Source organism: Bubalus kerabau, chromosome 6, assembly GCF_029407905.1.
Source record: "Bubalus kerabau isolate K-KA32 ecotype Philippines breed swamp buffalo chromosome 6, PCC_UOA_SB_1v2, whole genome shotgun sequence".
Taxonomy (NCBI): Eukaryota; Metazoa; Chordata; class Mammalia; order Artiodactyla; family Bovidae; genus Bubalus; species Bubalus kerabau.
This window is the reverse complement of record NC_073629.1, coordinates 33,134,821-33,154,177: the sequence shown is the minus strand read 5'-3', so window position 1 is coordinate 33,154,177 and position 19,357 is coordinate 33,134,821. Positions and strand designations below refer to the sequence as shown.

Genomic DNA, 19,357 nt, shown 5'->3' with positions numbered 1-19,357 from the left:
TTAAGGCCTAAGCCTTCTATATCTAGATACTTTTAAATATATAACTTGTATGTATAGAATCATTTTTATAAATTAAATGCTTAGAAACCCTAAACAATTTTTAATAAAACTATATTTATATAAAATGAAGGCCTTAAAAAATCTTACACATTGTAAAAGGTAAAGCCATTAAATTACTATTTCAGGGGAAAAAAAATACTCAAGTTATCTTTTCAGAAGAGAATAAAAGAAAGAAATTGTAATAGATTGAACTCATGCCAGTGTCTTTCCTCAGGTGTTATCTCTATATTATCTGCATCTCAGCTTTGGCAAGGCCCATGACTTTAGTGAGCCTCATTTCCCAACTTGTAGGTGTTTTGATATCTAAGGTTCCTTCTTTGAATCTATTACTTTTACAGATATTATTTCAGCTTATGGCATTTTTCAGTTCATACATCTGAGGTTTCACATTTACATTAACCAAAAACCTGGCCACCAACATTTATTCCTATGTAAATAAATAACTTATGACTTTTTCCTTGTCTGTAGTTAATTGAAAAAAGTTACTAGGCTATGTATTTACTGGTAGTCTGACAAATCAAGTTCATCTTCTTATCCAAATAACCTCTATAAAGAATAAGTACTCAGAGACCTCCTACCTCCAAGTAATTAAAAATTGTTGTCTGTTAATACATAATCTACTTTCTGTGGATTAAGAATTAGGAAATTTCCTATATATAAAATAGATAAACAAAAAGATCCTACTATATAGCACAGATAAACCATAATAGAAAAGAATATTAAAAAGAATATGTGTATTATATATATAAAGCATATATTTTATATATATATAATGTTATATCTTGTATAACTGAATCACTTTGCTATACAGTAGAAACTAACATGACATTGTAAGTCAACTATACTTCAATAAAAAATAAAAGAAGAAGGAAGTTTCCTATTGAATGCCTGTATAGGGTCTACCTGTCTTTAAATGTTTAAGATTTATCACATGAATTATTTAGTACCAGAGATTTTCCTTTTAGTTTCTAGTTCCTGTTTTTTTTCCCCTCAGTAATAATTAATTCAGTTGGACTTGCCCATTTATATTTTATGAAATTATTATAGGTAATACTTCCTTGGTGGCTCAGACGGTAAAGCGTCTGCCTACAATGCGGGAGACCTGGGTTCAGTCCCTGGGTTGGGAAGAACTCCTGGAGAAGGAAATGGCAACCCACTCCAGTATTCTTGCTTGGAAAATCCCATGGACGGAGGAGCCTGTTAGGCTACAGTCTATGAGGTCACAAAGAGTCGGACACGACTGAGCGACTTCACTTTCATACTAAAATAACTATTTATATTAATGTAAAACCTAGACTGTAGTTTGGACTCTCAGATCATCAGGTAAAATCATAGACTTCTTATTCTCATTCCTAAGTTCTTAATTTTTATTGTGTAGTTTTTATTGAAGTCTCTTCTATACTGCCTCTCTTTTTCTGTCACCATGTGTTCCAAAACTTCTTTAGTGATTGCATTGGATGTTTTAATGATTTTTATGACTAATAAAGTAATCCCATACAGTAGAGAGATATAATGCTTATGAGGAATTAAGAGATGAGAGAGGAAGAAGAATAAGATTCTAGACTAGAGATTATCCGGAAGCAGGATAGATAAATGGCCAATTTGATTTTTGCTCTGACCGTATCAAAAGAAGTCACACGTTCACTTTCCTACCTGCCCTTTCTACATCCATGTGATAAATTTTACTGAGCTTGCAAAGGCAGGAGCAGGATGAGGTACGGAGAAGTAAAGGGGTGTCAGATGATTAGTGGTTTTGCAGACACATAGATGACTGTCCACTGGGGCTCCTGGGAAGTATTTTTATCCACCAGGAAGTCTGGGTAGGTTCTGGCACTGAAGGGACCTATGTCACAGACAGCGTGATTATTTTTGACAAGCAGTATTCAACATTCCTAGGTAACTGAGCATTGACTGTGTGTTTTTAGTTGCATTGTTGCCAACTGCCTATTTGTAAGTCATTTGTTCAGTGTATTAGTTTTGATTTTTAAACTTCTATACTATTTTGATTTGGGTGAGAATACCTGTATGCATAGGGATAATAATAGTGCTGTATAAATTGTATCATTGAATCTTCAGATGTCTTTATAAGGAGAATGCTGCATTTTAAATCTGTTTTTGCTCCCTTGTTTTCGTAGGGCTCTTTAGCAAAAGTTCTGAGTAAAGTTACTTTGAAATGTTTGTTTCCTTATGCATAGATTGGATGTTACAGAGTCCCAGATCATAATTATAATATACCAGCTTCTCACAGGAACCCTGGGACCTTGGTTCTGGAACTTCACGGTAACTGCTAGAATATACATGCTGTCCAATGAACAATGGCGTGAACTCAATAAAGACGGCACCTTTGTCATGCACAGAGTAATTAAAAAACAAAAATTCAAAAGTCTTCCTGGTGGTATTTCACAGACAAACAGGTCATTAGAAAACAAATAATTTTAATATATAATAGGGCAATAAAAATCCACCCTATTAAAATTTTTTGAAATTAATATTTCTGGTGATTTGATGCTAAAAACAGTTCTTTCCCATTTACCTGATGGACCTTATATTATTTTTGCTCTATGTAATATTTTTGAAACAAATACCTTTCCACCATTAAACAGAACTTTTTGGTATTTATATTTTGAAAAAAATAAGCCAAGCAGAGTTTTCCTTAGATAGGTAATTTGAGAAGCTTTTTTATAATTATATAGGAAAGATTCTGTTTATTCTTTTAATATTCTTTAAGATACCTGGTACTAGTTCTTCTGCTTCTATTAAATGATCTTGGTTTAAAAAAATAATACTAGAAGCTATTGTCACTTCTATTTGTTTTGCTTACTGTTTTCCTCTCTTAGTTGTGCTTTAAAAACTAAGTATTCTTAGCTTTTCATGTTACTATTGGTTGTTCTTTGAATACTTTCTTTTTTCTATTTTGTTTTGGTAAATATTATTTCCTTAATGCTAACAGATTAAGTAATAGTCTTTTTTCCCCCTTCATATTAGAATTATAATTTTGGCCTTATGACTTTTAAAAGTTAAAAAAAAACTTACTAGGAAGTGGTTTCCCTGTGAAATTTTCCAGAATCCTTTACACTTTAGTCTGAAAGGTTTTATTTACAAGAAAAACAGTTTTTCAAAAAAACTTTTACAGTTTAAATAGTATTGGAAAAAAATAATATTGGGGAGCTGTTCATATTATAGATCATTCTAGCAGTACACGGCTGTTGCTGCTGCTGCTGCTGCTGCTGCTGCTAAGTTGCTTCAGTCATGTCCAACTCTGTGCGACCCCATAGACGGCAGCCCACCAGGCTCCCCCGTCCCTGGGATTCTCCAGGCAAGAATACTGGAGTGGGTTGCCATTTCCTCCTCCAGTGCATCAAAGTGAGAAGTGAAAGTGAAGTTGCTCAGTCGTGTCCGACTCGTAGAGACCCCATGGACTGCAGCCCACCAGGCTCCTCTATAATACAAAGCTAGAAGGCTGTATTACATTTTGTGCATTGAGTCCCCATATCCAAAAATGTTTCAGTAATATGATAGAAATAGTGAGTCTCTGATAGTAGCGTGCTTTCTGAAAAGCATCTTGCAGCATTGTAAATCCATTTATTCAGTGGTGGTAGTGGTGGCTGTGGGGACAAATTAATAGTGAGGGATGTCCTACACCATTTTTTCAAATTAACTTGGAATATGGAATATATTAAGAAGTACTATAGGCATGTTTTAGAAGCAAAACTGAAGTCATTTTCAGTTGAATTACAACATATTGGCATAGTTATTTGTGAGATTCCCTCCTAGAGTAAAATAATGTGCATAGTTTAGGATGTGTCATTCTCTAGCACTCCTTTACCTTTAGCCTGTGTCTAGTACCTTCTCCAAAGACCTGAAGCTTTATACTCACTGCAGTTGTCTAGATTTATAATTTTTGATAGCTCATTTATTAATATTAAACTTACCAAAGGTTTTTCCACTAGTGTTCTTAATTAAATTAATAGTCAAGATATTGACTCTTTTACCTTCACCTTGTCTGTCTATAACAAAGTACCTTCTGTTTATAGAGTGCTTCCTATTAAAATGTTTTTTAAAATGTATTTTAATTTTACCATCATGAAAAATGTTTTGGAAATACATTTTTTTCTCCAGATATATTGTCTTTACTTTTATCAATTGCTAACTTGCATAGATTTTCCTTTGCTTTTAATGTGTGTTGCTATAACTGATTTGATCATAGAAATGAAATTGTCAGATGTACTTTCTTTTTTCTTTACAAAGTTCAGAGGACGTTCTAAGCTTCAGAAAGAGTTGTTCTTTCTAATTTATTTCCAACTTATTTCAATTTATTAGTATCTAAACCTGTGTTAGCCGTTGCCTGTTGTATTCTGCCATTTTAGGGTAAATTGTGTTAGAATATGAGAAGTGTCATGCTAAAACATACAGACATCTTAATGATAGCAAGTTAAAAGCATATGTCAAATGTTTGTCCCATATGGTTAGTAGACTGAAAATTAGAAGAGTTTCAGCACTGTGGAGGAACAATATTAATTTCTTTCAAGACTCTTCCACTTATCATTCTATAACCTTGCAAAAGTTACTTACCGTATCTGACCAGATTTCCTCATCTATAAATGGTGGTAATATTTCCTACCTCCCAGGATAGTTGTGAAGGTTAAAAAACTAAAAAAATGCTGTGTGCTGACTACGGTGCTTATCATATATAGTAAGTGTTCATTTTCATTATAAGGCCTGTGTTAATAACTCCCACTAATTTCTAGGTTTCTTCCAAAATTGATATTGCTATTTTGAGAGGAAGACTATGTCTATGACCTCTTTATTTAACTCTGAGATTATTACTAAATGAGATAAGAGTCCTCTCTTCTAATTTTTCTATTTCCAAAGGTGATAAGGATAGGCTGCCCCTTAAATTTGAGACCTAAACTTTCATTCCTCTTAGAGGACTTGTTCTGTTCTAGCCTTTGCCTATTTTTCTCTTATTCAAAGTCACTGAATGGATTGTTTTGTTTTAGTTTTCTCAGATATATAACACTTGACTTTAAAATACTCTTAGTTGTCTCTTAGCTATATGTTTAATGTTATTAACATTAAGTTTGTCATGCCCAGTTTGCCCATTATCAAGGGTAGAATTGGAAGGCAGTATGTTGAATTTTTAGGTCAGTCTTCAGTCTACTAATACCAATACAGCCACTAAGTTGAATCTGACTCTTTGCAACCCCATGGACTGCAGCACACTAGGCTTCCCTGTCCTTCACCATCTCCCGAAGTTTGCGCAAACTTATGTCCATTGTTAATGATGCCATCCAATTCTGCTTATGTATAAATTCCCTAGAACATCAGATTCATTTACAAATAATTGCAAGTCTGTGATTAATAACAATCTAATCCTTAACTAGGACTCCAGCCCGCTTCAGTGACTTCTAAGAAGAATACTTCTTTTAAAATAACAACTGACAAGTCAGATTATACAAATCAGAATTTCTGTGACATTGTGAATTTAACCCTAGTGCACATTCTCTGTTAACTAAGCTAGTAGCCAACCCAGTTAAAAAAATCATATTTATTATATGTAGTTTAACAGAAAAATTAACTTCCAAATTAACTGCAAGTACATCTTTGTAATACACATGTCATATGTAGAAAAAAACTAGATTAAATTGTCTTATTTCTGATATTAAAAATTCTAGGAAATAATGATTGACATGCTTATTAGTGTTCACAGAATGTCAGTTAAACCCCTTCACATCCCTCAGTTAATGCTGAGTCTTGTTGGAATTCAAACCAAATGCATAAAATGAAACATTCAGAATAGAAATTTTCTTTACAATTAGGTAGCTTAAATGATTCGGAGTTGTTATATCCCTTAATCACTTTTTTTAAAAGCTGTACTTCTCATGTAGTAATTGTCCTGATCAGGGAACTTTCTAAGCTGCCTTTCTATGGTGATGAAGGCTCCCTGAGATCATCACTCCAACTAGAAAATTTCTATTTCCTGTTCAGAAGTTTAAATTACTCCTATTTATTTAGGACACCCTCATATCTTTACCTCTTAATCAGTAGATCACTAGGATGCTGTAAGGAGTGATGGACCAAGGGATTTGCTATAAGTCTCTAAGGTTATTTTTACTCAGGACTGCCACACTTGCAGCCTCCCAATCAGAAAAATGAGAGAGCTGTCTCCACAACCAGTTTGCCTTTTTTCCATCTTTCTTCTGTGACAACCACCAGAATATTGTTTGTTGTTGGCTTGTTGTAGTAATTTTTTGTGTTCTGACCAGAGCACTCATAGATTTATCCACAGCATTTGGGGAGTTTTCTTTTGTTCTTTGACAAAACCTATTCTAAAATAAAGTAGAAGTAAGAAATTATTAACCAATACCAGTCAAGATATTTAAATACTTTCATGGTTATAGAAAATTGTATTTATTATCATCTAGTTCCCCCCTGTCTGAAACTCTTAGGCTGTGGGACTCTAATCCTACAGATAATGAGATTGGTTTTCCCAGGTCTTTTAAAAAAATCACTGTGGTGTTTTAGGTGGTTTTCTACTCCATAGCCCTTGTACTCTGAAGGGTTTATTTTTTGCTGTAGTTGTGGAGATTGATTTTTTTGTTTGTTTGTTTGCTTTTGTTTTAGAGAAATAGTTCCAGCACTTGAAAATATTATCACCCATGTTGTCATTTTGAAGAAAAAATTATAAGCAAGTGGCTATAGAAATGCCAAATTCCTGCCTTTATATAGAATTTTCCCTCTAGATAATTATGTCTTTTCTGTATAGCCAAAAAAACATAAGATGAGCCCCCTCCTAATATGTGTCACAGTAAATTCAGCCCATACTGAGAGACTTCTTAGTGGAGGATGAAAAAATAGACTGTCAGGTAACCAATTCTCTTCTAAACAGAATTATTAATTCTTGTTCACTGTTAATTGTTTCTGCCCCGTGTCCCTCTTAGCTTGCTTTTTCTGTCTTTGGGGATAGCCTTACACTGCACTCTTTTTCATTAACAGTCGGTGATTAGACTGATAATCATTAGAATGATTAGAGCCACACATCCAGGAGTGGTAATAGGCAGTTCTCATGATTGAGAGTAGGAGGGAGTACAGAGTATTCCTCTAAATCATATAATCACATGGGAAAAAAATATTCTTAACTAATTACCAACTGGTAAGTAAGTTTTCCTTGACTCTCCTTCCTAACATTAAGACATTGTTGATCTAAATTCAGTGATATTATCTGAATTGTTTACAAAATTCTGTCTTCAGAGTTTCCAAACAGGCTATAAAATCCATTAAAATCTCCCTAGGAATCCCAATTTGGGGCTTTGTAAAGATCATTCATGTTTCCTAATCTCTTACATTCATCCAAGGTACATAGATTAATTGCATGAGGTTCCCTCCATTTTTATTTTGTAATTCTATACTTCTGGCCCTTCCCCTCCCAGAAGGTTACTTCATATATCCAGCAAAATGTTGTAAGATGTCTACCCTCCTCCACCCAAGACAAAGTCGATCATCTTTGACACCTGCTTAGTCTCCTGAGTCTGCTACTGAGTGTAATTCCCCTTATTGGCAACATCACTCACCAGGTCAGCTCTACAGATTCTTTTTAGCCTAATTCAGTCCATTTTTCTTTCCAATATATGTGTGTATCAAGATAACTACATCACTATGTGTTTGCAGCTTAATGCGCTTCTGTTTAAAAAACATTCTTGAGCAATCAAAGATCAGTTTCTTCAGTTGTGAGAGACTGGCTTCAGTCTAGTTGTTTATGAGCATAAAACTCATATTTCTTAAGCTCACATTATAGATAGTCTGCTTGAAGTATCAATTTTAGAAATGGGGACTCTGTTTTGCTCTAGAATTTGAACCCCCTTGCTGTTGTTGCTATCCACTTTCTTAGACTGATTTTATTTTATTTTTTTAGTTTATCTTAAAAGATAAATTATTCACTTTGTTTAAAAACTAACATTATAAAAAAGTTATGCAGTGAATAGTTTCTTCTCATCCGCATTTCCCAGCTGTCCAGTTCTCACACTGCCCTCTCCAGTAGGTACCCACTGTTCTTAGTTTGTAATGTATCCTTCCAGAAATTTGTTATGTAATTATTGGCAAAAATTAAAATGGAATATTATTTTTCTTTTTTTACACAAAACGTAGCATATACCATTTTCTGCAACTTTTTTTTTTCACCTAATATAACTGATATTTTTCCATATCACCAGATAGAGCTGTCCCATTCTTTTTTTAAAAGACTACCTAATAGTCCATTGTATGGAAGTGCAATACCATACTTTCTATAACTATTCCCTCATTGAGGGATATTTTTAAAGCTTTGCTACCATAAATAATGCTGTAATAAATAACCTTGTACAAACATTTTGTGTGAGCATACCATAGGGTAAATCATCGAAACTGAAAGGCATTTGGACCCAATAACCTGAGAAGGACAGTCTCAAGATTATATAAAGTGCTAGTTTATAGAGGGAAAGGAACACCAGTTTATGCTTTACTTCTCAGTCTTTTTGCCCGTATTCTTTTTTCAGACTCTCAGGCTTCTAATTTCTACTGCCCTGTTTTTGTACCAGGTTTGTCTCTTCTTGACTGTAAAGATCATTTTCAGCAACCTCAAAGCTAATTCTTGACTGCTTTCAGTATCTTCTTTCTGGATGTCTTAGAGTAATTGACCTAATAAGCATAAGAATTTGAAAATTGGGTGAATTTTTTTTCCACACCCATACCATGGAAGGCATTAAATGAATATAAAGGGCAGTAAGTTTTGCATCTGTGATTTATGTTACTTTAGTAAAAGCTCACCATTTCTTCCATTTGATACTGCAAAGCACTTATTTCAAGATCTCATATACCAGTGCAGTGTAGTCCTCTGCTTGACATTCAAAATTTAATACACACACTTATTTTTTTCTTTTTCTTTCTTTTTTTTTTTTTTTGGTGAGAAAGGTTAAGCTATAGTTACAACCCAACTTCAGAAATTTTCTTTAGAAAGGAGGGGTTTTTATTGCTCTGTGAAATTGATTAAATGAAAATGCCCTGGATTTTATTTGATTTTGCTCATAACAAATTTTTGACATCTCCTTTTCCCCTTTCCTCAATATTTGAGATTTTTTTTCTATTGTGCATGATAGAGGAATGCTGCTAAGCTTGCAAGTAATTAACTTGAAATTGTTTTGAGTAATTCTGCTTTTTTGGCTTTTTGTACCTAATCAGAATTGATGTGACTGAAGTGCAAATCTTCATAATAATCATGCATTTGCTGGCAGTGATTGGAGGACCACCTTTTTGGCAATCTATGGTAACTCTTCACATTGTGTATCCCACGTAATGCATGTTGTCTTTTGCTTGTGTTTTTCTAATCCAGTATAATCCAGTTAAAAGGTGATATGTTAAATTATTTTGTTCTCTCTGGAAACAAAAAGTCACAGCAACGTTAGGACACAAACTTCTCTTTAGGGCATAGTGAATTTTACTATTTGGAGTTATATGGTTCAGTAGGTCCATTTCAAGGGTATTTTTAAAGGCTTTAGAATTATTATTTGTTATCCCATTGTATAAGTGAGGGAACAGCAGGTAGTGTATCAAGGTAACCAACGATAAGACTAAATCAGATCTTTTATTCTCTTGCTGAACTACATGAGTCTACTAGTTTCTCCATTATATGCTTAAAGCTGAATAATGAAATTTGGTAGTAAATTAATTCTGACCACAGAACAGAATAAATGCTTATTGAAATCAATGCTATAGGATTGTTTCAACAAGCTGAGACCCTGATTTTCAACCTGACCTGAAATATAGTCATCCCCAAGAAACACAAGTTCTTTCCACAGACTTCTGGAGAAAGAATATAACATATATATAATACAGGGGGGTCAAGAACACAGGCTAAGGAACCAGACTGCCTGAGTTTGGTACTGGCTTCACTGCCTACTAAGCGAACTTGATCTGTTATTCAACTTTCTGTGGCTTAGTTTTCTCCTCTTATAAAATGAGGACAATAATAGTACCTGTCTGATAAGGTTATTTTGTGGATTAAATGAGTATGTGTAAAGCACTCAGGAACAGTCCATCAAATGATAAGCCCTCAAGAGAAGTTGTGGCTGCTCTTACAATTGGAATTTTTCCTACTCCTAAACAAACACAGTTCTTAAAAGTCAGATTAATATTTAAGTATAAGGGAAATTTACTGAGCAAAATTTTCCCTTTACCTAACTCATTTAATGATGGTGAATTTGATACTCAAGGAAGTATAATTAACATGTTTCCTTAAGTATTTATTGCCAGAAATGCGTAATGCCTTTTGTTGACAGGATAGCCTTGTGAGGAGGGAAATGAAGGAATAAAAATAATCGTTAGTCAACCAGGAAAATTCTGAAACCGTTCATGCATAGTATCATTCAAAGTCACATCTTTTTTACACATTAGTCTCAAATGCCAGTACTGTTTCTAGTGAAATCCAAGATCTATAGATATATAAACATGTCCTATATTTATGTATCTCTCTGTAGATCTTGGATTTCACTATAATGTTATTTCTTTTGCTCTCTCATAGGCTAATTAAATAGTTAAACAGTTATAAGTAGCTATAAAAATATTAAATAGGTAATAGTTTTAAACAGTTTGGCTGTAGAAGGAAAGAAAAAGTAGTCTTCTCCTGAAACTATTTTATAAAGCCTAAAGCTTGCCTCTCACTTATTTTTTTTTATCTCTTGATGATATTATTTTTTTCATAGGCTTTGTGTTTTATACCAAAATATCTCCCCCTCCAAAATTACTTTGCATCTCTTATACACATATAAATTCCTTGTAGTGTTTCAACATATCAATAGCAAAAAATAGAATTTCTGGCTTAATTGTCTAGAAACAAGTCAACGTCAGGTATATACACCTAATTATCCATATCAGCATGAAAGTACGGGAAGCATTGTTGTCGGTGTAGTTGTGTATTCATTCACACAGGCTGTACACATATCCTTAATTTTTAGGTGATGCCTGGCAGTAAATTTGCTTCAAGTAAACATGTTCCCTTTGTTAAGATTTATACACAGAATCTGTACATGTGCATAACAGAAATTATTTTTCTTTAAAAGGATCAAATATTTTGTCCTGTCTTTATTGACAAGATATATACAATCATTATTTTTTATTATATGTTTAAAGAAGTAATCTGAGGAACTCTCAGACCCAAGACTGAATTGGAGGTCCCAGACCCAGCAATTCAATTCCAGGATTAGTGAGGTTAGATTGCAATAAGGAAACAGATTCCCAGACCCATGTCTTATTATTAGTATCATTGGTTCTACTGTTACCATCATTAAACTAAAAGGAAAGGACTTGCCCTCTCTGGTGATATTCAGAGGCTTAGAGAAATATTTGTGTTCTTTGAGCAGTTTTCAGTACAGATTCCCATAATTGACTTCAAGCACTCTGTTTCTTTTTTCTTTATACATGACCCCATGAGCTCATGGCTGAATAAGGTGTTTTGAAATGCATTGTCTTAGTTCAGGAAAGACTATACTTCCAGTGCTCTATTTGTGTGCCAAAATGGAGAGGAGATATTTATTTAGGGCCCAGGAATGAATTTTTTGTCTCTTTTGAGCCTGAGGACATAAAATGGAAATTGCCTTCCAAATCCTCATTTAAAGACTTTTACTGATATTTAAGAAAGCAGCTTTATGGTGAAAACAAATAAAAACGGTGTAAATGTCTTCTTAAAGCTGATTTTTAGAAGATCAGCTGTTTTGCAAAGGTAAGTGATTTCCATCTACTGCTTATTGATCACCTACTTTTTGCTTTTTTTTTTCCTTCAAAGAGATTTTGTTTGTTTTACCAGAGGTTGTAGTTAGTTTTTGTTTGTTTAGGTTGGTTAGGATTTGTGTGTGTGTGTTTGTCTCTTTCCCCCCGTGTTTTAAGAAAAGAAATTATTCTCATGCACAAAACTTACTACATAGTTTATACATTGCAAGAAACAAGACATTTTTTGTGTGTATTGCTTCTCCAAAAGAATATATCCTTTTGGGATGTCTTGGAACTATCTTCTATCATATATATCACTCTTGAAAAAAGGAATATTACTTTGGAAGGGATCCACATAAAATCCCCTGCTGTTTACTTTCACTGACAGTCGATTCTTTAAGTAGCAGTTGATGTGTGTTAAATAAATGTGTGTTAAAACAGGAGACACCTTTTCGAATCCAGTTTAAGCAAATTGTGGGTGTTATTACAGATGAGGAGCTTTACAGGAGAAGAGCTTCCCAGGTGGCACAGTTGGTAAAGAATCCACCTACCAATGCAGGAGACACAGAGATAGAGGTTCGATCCCTGGGTCAGGAAGATTTCCCCCAAAGGAGGAAATGGCAACACACTTCAGTATTCTTGCCTGGAAAATTGCCATGGACAGAGGAATCTGGCGGTCCACAGTCCATGGGGTCACAAAGAGTCGGACATGACTGAGCATACACACAAACATTACAGGTGAAGTTTCAGAATTCATTAGGTATCTTACTGTTAAACTGCAAGACTTCAGGAGTGCCTTTATACTTAAGTAAATCAGACATTCAGTTCAGTCGCTCAGTCGTGTCCGACTCTTTGCAGCCCCACGGACTACAGCGCACCAATCCATCACCAACTCCTGGAGTTTACTCAAACTCATCTCCATTGAGTCTGTGATGCCATCCAACCATCTCATCCTCTGTAGTCCCCTTCTCCTCCTTTTGAAAGATTGAAAAATTGAAAGATTCTCCTTTCAATCTTGCCCAGCATGAGGCTCTTTTCAAATGAGTCAGCTCTTTGCATCAGGTGGCCAAAGTATTAGAGTTTCAGCTTCAACATTAGTCCCTCCAATGAACACTCAGGACCGATCTCCTTTAGGATGGACTTGTTGGATCTCTTTGCAGTCCAAGGGACTTTCAAGAGTCTTCTCCAATACCACAGTTCAAAAGCATCAATTCTTTGGCGCTCAGCTTTCTTTATAGTCCAACTCTCACAGCCATACATGACTACTGGAAAAACCATAGCTTTGACTAGATGGACCTTTGTTGGCAAAGTAATGTCTCTGCTTTTTAAAATGCTGTCTAGGTTGGTGATAACTTACAAACAGACATATCCATATTCTTTGGAAGAAAGTAATCTCAAAATTATACTTTATGCTGAAATTTACAAAGCCTATAAGAGTATTTTATTAGTAACTTATATTTTGCTTTAATCCAAGCGATTCAACCAAAACCTGTGTCTGTTTTAATCTGTAAACCTGAGAGCTTAAGATTTTTTTCATCTCTGGAAAATGAATTACATTAGATAGGTATTATTTGGTTGTATAATTTGTGGCATGAGTCCAAAGGATTTTGGGCTTCGCTGGTGGCTAAGTAAGTGGTAAAGAATTTGCCTACCAAGCAGGAGTCAGGGGTTAGATCCCTGGGTCGGGAAGACCCTTTGGAGAAGGAAATGGCAACCCACTCCACTATTCTTGCCTGGAGAATCCCATGGACAGAGGAGCCTGTTGGGCCACAGTCCGTGGGGTCGCAGAGTCAGACACAACTTAACAACAACCAGACTAAGCAACAACTTGAGGATTTCACCCTAGCTATAGAGCAGACACTGTGACCCAGGTGAGTTTGTATTCTTTCCAGCCTCAAAGACTGAGGACACTCTGAGTAGGCCTGAGATGAAGGTGTTTTTAATACAGCTCTCTGTCAGTGTCTATAAAGTAGATGCACTTTGATCACCTTGAATACATTCCAGGAAGATGAGGACAGGAGGAGAAAGGTTGAGAAAGACAGACTGTGTCCACCCTCCTTGATCTTGAGTGAGGTGAAAGTGACAACTCTTTTTGTACTTTTTATAGGTGCTTCAGTTGGGCTGATCTTTAAGGGATCACGTGGTAGGACTTGGGATTCCTTTGACTTCAGATTTTCCTTCACGTTGCCTCAGATTTTCTTGTAGCTAACTTCCTTTTTCCTTCTTAATGAGGGGGCAAGATGTGTCTGCATAGTATCTCAAAAAAGTTCTACATGGAGAGTAAGAGAAAGGGAGGACATCTTAATCTATTTGACAAGTTTATATTGAGCACCTACAATATGCAGGGTTCTAGAGAATATAAAAATCAATTTAAGCATAAACCTACATTCAGGAGTGAATGTTTTGGTGTATATAGCTATCATATATGACACAAGTGAAGAGGGTCCTAAGAATGTTTATGATTCTTTGCCCCTAAGTCTGTAGCTTGGTTTGTGGTCCAAGCTTTGCCTGGCTTTTCTAATGTTGCTGTTTGTTCTTTCAAAGAGCAAAAACTTCCATGATCCTAAACCATTTTCACCAAATTTTAAAAACAATTGTGATGCTATTCAGTTCAATTGTGGCACAAATTACTGCTACACTCTCATTTAGTTGTGGCACTAAGTCACTGGCACTCATTTAGTACCCTGGCCCTAATAAAGGCATGCCCCTGTAATGGATTAATGGTTTGCTTCCTTTGAAATCTGAAAGAGTGTAGTATTTCCTCCTTAGCCAGGCAGGTCCTTTGTCTGGAGGGAAAGGGGAACTAGCCAGAGTATTGAATTTCAGCCAGGTGCATCAGATTTAGATTGTGATATCTTTAGTTTTCTGAATGAGAGCAAAGAAAAAAAAAAAAAGAAGAAATCTCTTGGAGTTCAGAGCGCCCTGTGGTGTTGATTTTCTCCTTTATTGAAAACAAACTTCGAATTTGGACTGTAAGGGTTTGGAGATCAATTAGAGAAAGAAGGGGACAATTTAAGGTGCTCCATAAAGTTCTGGGCTTAATTTTTTAAGTTGACGTATTTCATTTTAGAAAATTAAACACTGCCACAGTACAACTTGAAATTTGAATAGTTGATTTTCCCCTGTTTTTTTAGACTACAGTTTTGCAAGCGGTCCTAGAGTTGTGTAAATAAACTGAGTTCCTGAGAGTTTTAAAGAAACAGAGTATCTAACTGTTTAATTTTGTATCTGTCAATCTTCATGGGGTTTTAAACACAAAAAGAATGGGCAATGTCACATTTCTTTATTTGATTTTTAAAATATAGGCAGATGGCAGCCTTGAAAAGTATAAACAGCCCTGATTAAAATGTCTTCATTGTAAGAACTCATTGCCTATTAATCCGTTGTTTTTGGAATGATTGCTGTTGGAAAACCATTGCTTTTGGGATCTTACTCCTAGAGCCATTTTGTTTCTCTTAATAGAATGTATCATTTTACTATTGCTTTCTTTTCCTTCCATACTGGACAAAATTGGAGACTTGAAAAAAGCTAAAAAGAGAAGTGTAAAAAGGAAATTTTAAATGATTTTTAAGATTTAGTACAAGTGTGTTTTGTTTTAAATGAGGTTATTGTGTTTGCAAGGTTAGATACATGATCTCAATCTACTCAGCACCCCCCCCCCCCCCCACCGCCCTTACTTTAGGTAAATTGATTCATATTTTCAGTACACTACAAAAATTTATTACTTACTTCTGGAAAGTAAACTTGTATGTTAAAATTTTGGATACACAATTATAGAGTTGTACCTGCTTGGGTGTGTGTCATATATTTTTCCTCCTGTCCCTGAGTTTTCTGTCCTCCAGTGAGAACCTCTTGACATCAATATGGGAGCTGTTTTTACTTTTATGTGAAGCTACAATTTGAGATTGTCAGAAGCTTCTTGAATATGAATGATTTCTTAGTTGCTCTCTGCTTTTGCTAGCATCTTATATCCCAACAGTTTGGAATTGGGACCTCTTTTCAGTAGAACTTTGTCTTCCATTCTCAAGTTTGGAGATTTTTTTAATTCTTGTTGCACATACTTCTAGTCCTTTATACTCTATGCTTTTCTCATAACAATTAATAACTAGTTACAGATTTATCAGTAGAGTTCAAAAAATGCACAAAGAAAAAGGCAAAGCACACTTCTTTTATAAAAAGGCTGGAAGATAACCTGATTCAGTGTTGCCAGACTTCTGGGATGTGTTAGGTGAACTTAGCTATGACACAGACTAATAAAGTTGAATCAGTCTTTTTTTTAAGTTGTATCAGAAGTAAGATTAATTTTTATGTAGTCTCTCATTTGTTGAGATTTGTTATGTTGTTTATAATGGAAAGGCTAGGGAAAGTTCCATCAGTTTGAGTATTTACAAAGTATAGAAGGAATGGAGAATATATCAGAATATGAATCAAATAAATGTTTTGTTATTTTAATCTGTATATGTGTGTGTGTGTATATATATATATATATATATTAATTGCTCTCTCTCTCTACCTATTGAAGATTCCAGTGCTGAATATTCAAATGAAACTTTTTCCTGCGCTTTGTACTGTAGCAGGGACCATATTTTCCTGTACAAATTACTTCCGTGTAATCTTCACAGGTGGTGTTGGAAAAAATGGATCAACAATAGCAGTAAGTATTTCTTAAGATTTCCAGTGATTGTCTGTGCTCAAAGTTAGTTTTGTAATCTCTATACTTGGACTTAGTTTTGTAATTGCTTTGTTTTTCATTTGAGTTGTTACTTGAATTAATTAAAAATCACTTTTTAATTGAGAATTTGCACTTAGCATTAAAGAAAAAAGTAGTGTCTGAAACTTGTTTTATTTACACATGTAAAGATTTATATTTTCATATTTGCATATTTTTGTGCATGCACATATACTCACACACACACTTTTAAAAACGTGTATCTTTTTTAAAGAGTGCAATCTGCTTTGTAAAATATGTCTGGCCTCTTTACATAAAATCAGTTTGTGCCTAACCAGTCCACACTGCTACTTTTCCCTAGCAGTTCTGGTATTCAGTTATAAAATTGCTGGCTTTCAGACACCATGAGTTCTTAGAAGTTTGCGTTGCTCTGTCTTACATCAAGCAGATCCATACAGTATCTGATCGGTATAGAATACCACTAATTCCTCACTTCTCTTTACTCTAAACAGGGAACAAGTGTCCTTTCTCCTTTCCTCCATATTGGATCAGTAATTACATTAGCTGCAATGATCTATAAGAAATCAGCAGTTCAGCTTTTCGAAAAGCATCCCTGTCTTTATATATTGACATTTGGTTTTGTATCTGCCAAAATCACCAATAAGCTTGTGGTAAGCACCAGTTTTGTTTTTAACTTTCTTCTTATTTTGGTTTTATGGCCAGAGTTTTTATTTCACAGTTTGTTAAGCAATTCTAGAGTTTGCTCTCCTCCCGTGAAAATCTCTTAACATCAACATAGGAGCTGTTTTCACTCTTACATGAAGTTACAATTTGAGATTAACAGAAGTTCCTAAAACCTCTGCAACTCTTCTATCCACAGGTTAATTTGATTATTTAGTTTGTCTCTATTCTTCATTCTCATTCTGTACACTTAAGGCTCCTTGTGAAGAGCTTTTAGGGGGGTATTTAGTTGTCATGGTACATACCTTCACTGTATAGCTCTCAAACCCACTCTATGTTGTCATCTTAGTTTTGAACATTCAGTAGATACTGCTAAAGGATTCTTGAAACATGATATTTGATCACAATACTGATTATTGTGTAGCTCACAATTGCTGTAAAATGAAAATGGCTGCCTACATCACTCATTCTCTTTTATTCATAGGTGGCACACATGACTAAAAGTGAGATGCATTTACATGACACAGCATTCATAGGTCCAGCACTTTTGTTTCTGGACCAGTATTTTAACAGCTTTATTGATGAATATATTGTACTTTGGATAGCCCTGGTAAGTTTTGTACCGTGTTCTATTTCATGATTTGGAGGCTGCTTGTTTCTTGTTTCAGTGGGCCAGTCCTGAGACATAGATCATATAATGATTTAGGGACTTCCCTGGTTATCCAGTGGTTAAAACTCCACCTTCCAAAATGAGGAACTTGGGTTCTATCCCTGATCAGGGAACTAAGATCCCACATGCCATGGGGTGTGGCCAAAAATTTTTTTTTAATTGTAATGATTTAGAATACCAGAAAACATTTATGGGACTTCATGAGAGTTCCTTGTGACTTCGTCTTTAGTCATTCTTTTGTATTCTTATTAGTCCTGCCTACATCCTGGCTCATAAATTCCGTATTTCAGTAGTTGGCAGACTATACTGTATGGGCCAGTGGCCATGTTTTGTAAATAAAGTTTTCTTGAAACATAGTTATGGCCTGTCATTTATGTCTTGTCTGTCTGTGGTTGCTTTTATGCTTCAGAGGCAGAGTTAAACAGTGTGACAAAGTATGGTCCACAAAGCATAAAATATTCACTGAGTTTGTTGCTCCTTGGTATAAAGGAGATCTGTGGGGAAATTGAGTTACTAAATTGTATGGAATTGAAGATGAATTTCAGGAGAAGAGAAAGTCAGAAGCCTCTCCAGCTTTAGGGATGGCCTGAGCAGGTGCTGAGAATCTAATAATCTCTCTCTCTTTTTTTTTTTTTTTTTGTATTTTCCAGGTCTTCTCTTTCTTTGATTTGATTCGCTACTGTGTCAGTGTTTGCAATCAGATTGCGTCTCACCTGCATATACATGTCTTCAGAATCAAGGTCTCCACAGCTCATTCTAATCATCATTAATGATGTAACGATGTTACATAGGAAGCTCATGTTTTCTGCAGGAAAGAATCTGAACATATTAAGGCGAATGGGGCGGTTAAAAACAAGAATAATTTATAATAATCAATGTTGTATAACTTTTATTCTTTGTTATTGATAACACTTCTTATCTATCCCTGTGTGAGAATGGGAATTTCAAGTTCCATCCTGTAAATGTACGTGTTGTCATGCAGGGTTGGCCCAAGAAAGCATGCAAGAAAAAAATACCATGTGTTTGTAATTATCCTGGATTCCGAGTAAAATCGTCATGGGGAGCAGATCCCCACTGGTGGAGATTTCTAATGTAGAATATTTGCAGGCCAAAATTCGTTGCTTTATAATTTTAACAAATCATCATCTTTTTAGTGACATCCTTGTTTAGTATCTTCTCAAGCTTTCTTTACCAAGGAGCTCAGCTTGTGGCACAGATATATCCTACTAGCTTATGAGGTGGAACTTGATAAAGATTTTGAATTTGGATTGAAAAGTTTCCTATCTTTACATTGTTGAGAAAGTCATTTTTTTATTGCTCAAGATATGGTATATCTCATGGGCTTGGGAAATCCTGTTAGCATGCATAATAATGTGGTAACTTTGTCGATCCATTTTATTTTTTTAAATAAACATACGATCTGAAAGCCAGTCTTTTTTCTCAGTTTTATTCAGTGGAAAAACTAAATTTTAATGTCGCTTTTTCAATTTTTAAGCAAAATTTATTTTTGTTCCTTTGTAAATAAGGAAATTAAGTCAGCT

The 19,357-nt window shown here is 34.9% G+C and overlaps 1 protein-coding gene across 3 annotated transcripts in view; it reads left to right on the top strand.

Moving 5' to 3' along the window:
* The window catches only part of CEPT1 (choline/ethanolamine phosphotransferase 1), a 35,745-nt gene extending 16,499 nt beyond the window's left edge, over nucleotides 1-19,246 (top strand). For 2 of the 3 annotated variants that reach the window (XM_055584766.1, XM_055584768.1), the window contains exons 5-9: nucleotides 9,274-9,358; nucleotides 16,319-16,450; nucleotides 16,978-17,136; nucleotides 17,631-17,756; nucleotides 18,467-19,246. In XM_055584766.1, coding sequence (XP_055440741.1) covers nucleotides 9,274-9,358; nucleotides 16,319-16,450; nucleotides 16,978-17,136; nucleotides 17,631-17,756; nucleotides 18,467-18,586 — 622 coding nt within the window. In that variant the 3' untranslated portion in view covers nucleotides 18,587-19,246. Of the gene's footprint in view, nucleotides 1-2,255; nucleotides 2,341-9,273; nucleotides 9,359-16,318; nucleotides 16,451-16,977; nucleotides 17,137-17,630; nucleotides 17,757-18,466 lie in introns of all 3 variants that reach the window. The other variant, XM_055584767.1, reaches the window with a different exon arrangement.
* Nucleotides 19,247-19,357: the final 111 nt, after the last annotated feature.